The sequence below is a fragment of the Cynara cardunculus genome, unplaced genomic scaffold (assembly GCF_001531365.2).
Source record: "Cynara cardunculus var. scolymus isolate 2C unplaced genomic scaffold, CcrdV1 Un_Scaffold_326, whole genome shotgun sequence".
Lineage (NCBI taxonomy): Eukaryota > Viridiplantae > Streptophyta > Magnoliopsida > Asterales > Asteraceae > Cynara > Cynara cardunculus.
The window spans coordinates 134987-141413 of record NW_020200571.1 but is presented as its reverse complement, the minus strand read 5'-3'; the positions used below and the strand labels follow the sequence as shown (position 1 = coordinate 141413).

The following is a 6427-nucleotide window of genomic DNA, read 5'->3' as shown; positions in this document are numbered from 1 at the left end:
AAATATTCAAATCATAATAAATGAACTCCAATCATTTTTATAAATATCTCAATTAATTTGGTTGCAAAGGTTGTACAAATGCACAAGGTTGTAAAAGAAATATACCCTATATATATAAGGAATATATTTGTAAAAATGACACATTTTCTTTTCTTTCCTGACTCTCATGTTTAACATGAAATTTTTTCCTTCTTTTCTTCTCCTTTCCTCAGGGGAACTTTGAGAACAAAGCGAAGAGCCTAGCCTCCCAAAAGAACTAAGGTTCAAACCTCATCAAAAGGAAGGTGAAGAGCGTATATATTTGTTGTTTATAAATATTATACACATAAAAAGAACATGTTACTGGAGTCCAAAGGCCTAATAATATTGAGAAAACATTCACAAATGAGGGAGATGGTTTATGGGTACAAATACATTTCTATCTTTTTTTACAGTAGGATGATGATAATTAATAGATATGGGCATCATTTGGTCCCTTCATTTTTATCAGAACAAGCAACTGCTGATACAATAGTGGCAATTTTTTCATGAAATAATTTAATCCATTGGAGCAGCAACTACTTTAACTGAACACCTGCAACAACAACCACACCTTCAAAATTTAATGACAGTTGGAAGAACAAAGAAATCAGAGTGTATCTCTCTTGGCCATTTAAAGTAGTGAACCTTTCATAAAGGTTAGGGCCCGTCTACCAAACGCGCCTACCCTCACTGTCATCAAAATGGATGGTTGGTAAGCAATCTTTTACCCGGTAAATGCTTACGGGATAAGATTTTTGGGCCTTCCCATGCTCACCCGGTAAGGTAAGTGCTTATCCAGTTGTGTTTGGTAAATACTCGAGCTAATCAGTAAAAACTCATATTTACATAATCCCAATGGCGCTCAAGTAATGATAAGTGAAAGGAGGACTTTTAGGTTTTTCATTTCTCAAACTTCCAAATAAATCCTTCTTTCAGAAGAGGCGATTGGAATTGAGAGACTGGTGGCAATATCGGTGGTTGCCATAAATTCATAATCCAAGGTAATGTAAATATGAAGTATTTCATAACCGTTTAACGTAGTAATTCTACTCACAAGCCAAGCAATCTCATTGTTGCCTATCCAACATCAAGATTCAATCTTCCTAATAATAAAAAGAGTGTTAATTTTACATAAAGAAGTTCCTTGTGAATTATAAGTAACATAACCTCATTTAAAGCCTATGCCACCAAGGGGGATTTTATCGTCATTAGATATATTATTGCGACACGAATAATTAGTGTTTCCTCTTCGCCAAGGTAAAATGGCTTTTGCTAAAAGTGTCATCATGAAGGTGTGGATCCTAATACGGATTTGGCATTGTAATCATCTAATGATACATCAATATGAGCTTATTATACAAATTTGCAAGTTTGCAGCAAGTGCTTGAGGTGACGTTGGTGGTAGATAATGGCTCTATGATGCTCCCCGAGCCTTAACATTTAGGTGGTGGCTATTCCCAAATTTGTGCGACGATCTTTTTTGAAACCGTCAAAAATCTACACAGCGATTTCTTTAAAGAGACTTGAACTTGACTTAAGAAGTGTAAAGATCCAAGCTAACTATATATAACAAGTTATAACAATACTAAGCCATCACAAGCTTTAACAACCTTAGTGTCACGTTTCGCTAGAAGGTTCTCTACAAAATCCGGATCCATCAGGCATCAACCATGGAAATGGATCAAGAAGAGCCAAACAAGAATCATGAGTGTCCAAACATATACCGGAATGATCCATATATATCTACTTGTTGTGTAGCTAGAAGATTTTTTGTAAATATCAAGATAAAGTCTTTAGATAGTTCCATAGAGTAGTGTTATTAAAGGTAATCTCTCACTTGTAAATCACACTCAACACTCCACAACTTGACGAATAGAAGCATACGATTCTCCCAATCTTGTTAACATTCTTGTTTGCTCATCTTGTTTTATAGTTTGACTCACTTAGCCCCAAACTAAGGTTGTACACAAAGTTGTGAAGACAACAACTTGACATTAAGCCATGTTTGTTAAATTAGCTGATAAATTAATCTTGTTTGTAAAAACTATCTGAAAAGCTAAAATGAAATTAATAGGAAAAAAATATCAGGGAAATCATTGGAAAATGGTGAAAAAGTTCTTGGAGCTTATTGAAATGCTATTTTATGGCTTACCAAAGGGGAAATTTTCAACAACCTTTGAAGAAAAAGGGGAAAAAAGCTAGTTGATTGCCAAATATGACCATAAAAGCTTAGCCAAAAATAACTTTATGAGGTAACCATATACCAATATTAGTTCATGAAAGCACATGGCTTGTTGGTCCAGACATCCACCATATATTAATTGTCAACCATCAATTATCCATATTTCAGTAGCTATCTCATAAGCATTAATTTCCAACTACAAGTCAAAAATCTTCACGCAAATTCATACTAATTTGAAATCATCAACCAATAAACAACTTGAATTTACGCAAATTTCGAATCGCAAGAAGAAAGAAGAAGAAAAAGCTTCAATTTATACATACCTTTTAAGAAGACGAGCGTTTTTTGCCCTCACATTGAGGACTCTCATCAAAATTCTTGGCAGGATACTTAGCAGTCACCATCCCAACTTCAAACACCAAATCATCACCGTTGATTTTAATCCCAGTAATCCCCCACCACTGGAAGAAAGCCCTAACCCTAATTCCATTGAGTTCGGCAATACGATTCTCGACTATTTTACCAGTGATCTTCTTGGAGTATGTGGCGAGGTAGTTGTCAGGTGGAAGAGTGAGGCGGCAAGGGTAGCCTAGATTGACGGAGAAGTGTCCAGAAGTGTGATTAAGGTCATAAGAGAGGACATCAGTAGGAAGGAGTCCGATGGGGAAGCCATGGCTGGTGAGTACCGAGTGAGCGGTTAGTGAGTTAGATGAAGGTTTGTTAGGGTTAGGGATTGAAGTGGAGATGGAGATGAGGAGGGCAAGAGGAAAGAGGAAGAAGATGAGAGAATTGGCCATGGTGATTCTGAGTAGAATCGGTGAGAGAAGGGATCATGAAATCAACGAGATTATTGTGGTGACATGTGCGCCTTTGACCATTCTTTGCTTTTTCCTAATTTAATTAATATTTAGATTTTTTTAGGTTGGATTTAGATGAACTAAAAATACGCATGGAAATGGTACGGTGACCTCAATCTCCATCTCCGATTACTTATATATATATTCGTCTTCATTTCCGTCGAGGAATATAATCACATCTTCATTCTCATTTTCAACGGGGAATGGGGATCCCTGTTCTCCAACGGAAAAACGAAGATTTTTTTTGTTTATGTAAGTTATTTTACATTAAATATGTGAGAGACCATACATGTTTTAATCTCAAACAATTTCAATAAATCTAAAACCAAAATGAATTTAATTTAATACAAAAAAAATCACAACATCATATAAAAACTAATAACCTAAAACAAAGAAAAATTCAATTTAATCCAAAAAACTTAAATTTATATGTAACAAAAGGTATTGAGTAATATACATAACTTATCGAGTAATTGTATTTTGACTTGACATCTAAAATATTACATATTAACATCCAAAAAATAACAATTTTAGATTATAAACCTAGTTAGAAAATAGGAAATTATGAATTATCACTTTAGTTGAAATAAATAATATACATATAAAAATCCTCTTGTGGCCACGGAGGTTGAAATGCGGTGACTCTGGGCTATCTGCAAAGTAGATGGTCACCTTAAGATTAATCAGCTCGCATAACGAGTTGGATATCCAGGTTAATAATATATGTATACATTAATTAATATATATATATATATATATATAGGTTGGTTATTATACAACCCTTGATATTTGTGCAATCAATACAACTCAATCTCAACCGTCCATTTCATTTGATGAATATGTGATTTCATAGAAGTTTTGATTGTTTYMTAATATAAAGTATTAATCATAATTAATGAACYHTATTMATATTCCATAAATATTCAAATCATAATAAATGAACTCCCATCATTTCTATAAATATCTCAATTAATTGGGTTGTAAGGGTTGTACAAATACACAAGGTTGTAAAAAAAATATACCATATATATATATATATATATACATATATATAACGAGTACAGGGCAGGGAGTATGATACCCATCCCCATCCCCGGTTTGAGACAAACGAGGATCCCCATCCCCAATTTGGCGAGGAATCTCAATCCTCATCCCTACCAGAGTGGATGGGCCAGGTTCCCCCATTCCCATGCCTACACGTAAAATTACATTTTGAGAACGAAAATTTAATATCTCTAAAAAACATTACATTTAATTTCAATAAGTTCTTTATTTTAGGGATGTAACATAAATTATATTATTATCATGTTCTTTAATTTATCATTTAAATATGTTCTTTTTAAAACTTTTTATAAAAAATAATAACTTAATCTTATTGGTTGAATTAATAAAATAATTAATTCTCTCTCCTAACTAGGACCGAAGATGAGCTAGGTTGATCGGGTTGAAGGTATTTGAACAACCTAATCCAATGTTTGAGGTTTGAAAAATCTCAACCTAACTCAACCCAATAAAAACTACAACCCAACCCAAACCGTGTGGGTTGGTCGGGTTGATCGGATTGAAACTTTGCTACATCATTTTACAATCTAGTGAAATGTTTTTGTTTAAACGAAGTAAAATCAAAATAATAACAAACAAAAAAGAAAATTGAAGGTTCATCGTAAATAAGAAAATAAAATTACGGTTGATATTGTAATATAATTTTGAATACAGCTAATTATGGATTGGTCTAATGTCTAATGTATATATGTTAATCAATGACTTAAAAATGATATTAAATCTATAGTATAAAAGTGCATCAGGTTGGATTGAGTTCGAAAAATCCTAACCCAATTTCAATCCAATAGATGCGGGTTGGTCTAATTTTGTTTCAACTATGTGTCGGGTTAGCTCGAGTTGAGATTTTTTTGGGTTGGGTCGGTCAGGTTGGTCGTTATTTTGAGCACCCCTACTCCCAACATCAAGTTTTAGAGAATTCTCTATATTTAATTGGGTATGCGCTTACCAAGTTATATTACCTTACCAGATGAATATGATAAGAACCAAAAGTCGTACATGGTAAGAACAAGGCAAAGACCGAGAGTTTTACCCAGTAAGTGAGGGCAATGACTCTTACCACAGTCAGCTCTTACCGGGTAAATTGTTGCATAAAAATTCGTTTTTGTTGATTAAAATTTTACCTGATAATAAATAGTAATATTGAATATTCCTGGTAAATGCTTACCAGATAAATGTTTGGGAAACAGCCCCTAAGTTCAAGGTAAGAACGAAGGTTTTTGTACAAGAATTCAAAAGATGTGAGGTTTTTATATGAACTGTCTCTGATGGTAGTTTTTATAAGACACTAACTTTTTGCTTTAAAAAACCTACAGATGGAGATGCTCTAGATATATCGTGAGACGTTCAGAAAGAAAGATTAATATATGAATCAGTAAAGATATTTTGAAAAAATCTATTTCAAGATGAATATGTGAACTGATGTTACAAATTATTTATATATGTTTACATATATATCTCCAACTAAATTTTTCAATAATTCACACATGAATCTTTCTTTCTTACCTTCTCACGATATTTACCTGAGACTGTCGTTTGGCCCGTACGTCCTGACACAAAATTAGAATTCCGGAGTTTTTGAACTAAAAAAGGAGCAATACCCAGTGGCTTTTTGTATTTAATGTTTTTTATAAATTAAATTGTATCGATATGATTTTTATTTTGAACATTTAATTTTTTATTTTGTAAAATGTATTTTGTTTTAATAGAACTAAATATAAACAAATTCAAATATTAAACAGTAATTAATAAGATTGAAAATAAAAGGAAACTCTTTGATTTTATATAATATAAGAAGTCCATTCCCAAATTTACATTTCAGGTTAAACTGAGGGGAATGAAAATTCATTTATATTTTCATTCCCTTGTCTGAACCAAACAACTTTAAAAAAAATGAAGATTGAGGAAACGCTTAATATGTGAATCACGTTTACAATGAAAATCGACGGATTAGGGTGATTTGCACGGTTTGTACAAATTGGGTACTTTGCATTTGATCGCTCTCTCTCTCTCTCTCTCTCTCTCTCTCTATATATATATATATATATATATAGGTTGGTTATTATACAATACTGGATATTTGTGCAACCAATACAACCTAATCTCAACCGTCCATTTCATTTGATTAATATGTGATTTCATATAAGTTCTGATTATTTCCTAATATAAAGTATTGATCATAATTAATGAACCATATTCATATTCCATAAATATTCAAATCATAATAAATGAACTCTCATCATTTCCATGAATATCTCAATTTATTGGGTTGCATTGGTTGTACAAATGTGATGAGTTGTATTTGAAA

The 6427-nt window shown here is 32.6% G+C and overlaps 1 protein-coding gene across 1 annotated transcript; it reads right to left on the bottom strand.

The window, feature by feature from the left end:
• Positions 1-296: 296 nt before the first annotated feature.
• LOC112501619 lies at positions 297-3049 on the bottom strand. The gene is made up of 2 exons (XM_025105302.1): positions 2527-3049; positions 297-574 (listed from the first exon to the last, which is right to left on the bottom strand). Exon 1 carries the CDS (start codon positions 2998-3000, stop codon positions 2530-2532), a length of 471 nt encoding a protein of 156 aa, XP_024961070.1. The 5' UTR covers positions 3001-3049; the 3' UTR covers positions 297-574; positions 2527-2529.
• Between the last annotated feature and the right edge of the window lie 3378 nt (positions 3050-6427).

What these genes read in the sequence shown, in the direction of transcription:
- LOC112501619 (XM_025105302.1), bottom strand. Translation starts at nt 3,000, where the DNA reads ATGGCCAATTCTCTCATCTTCTTCCTCTTTCCTCTTGCCCTCCTCATC.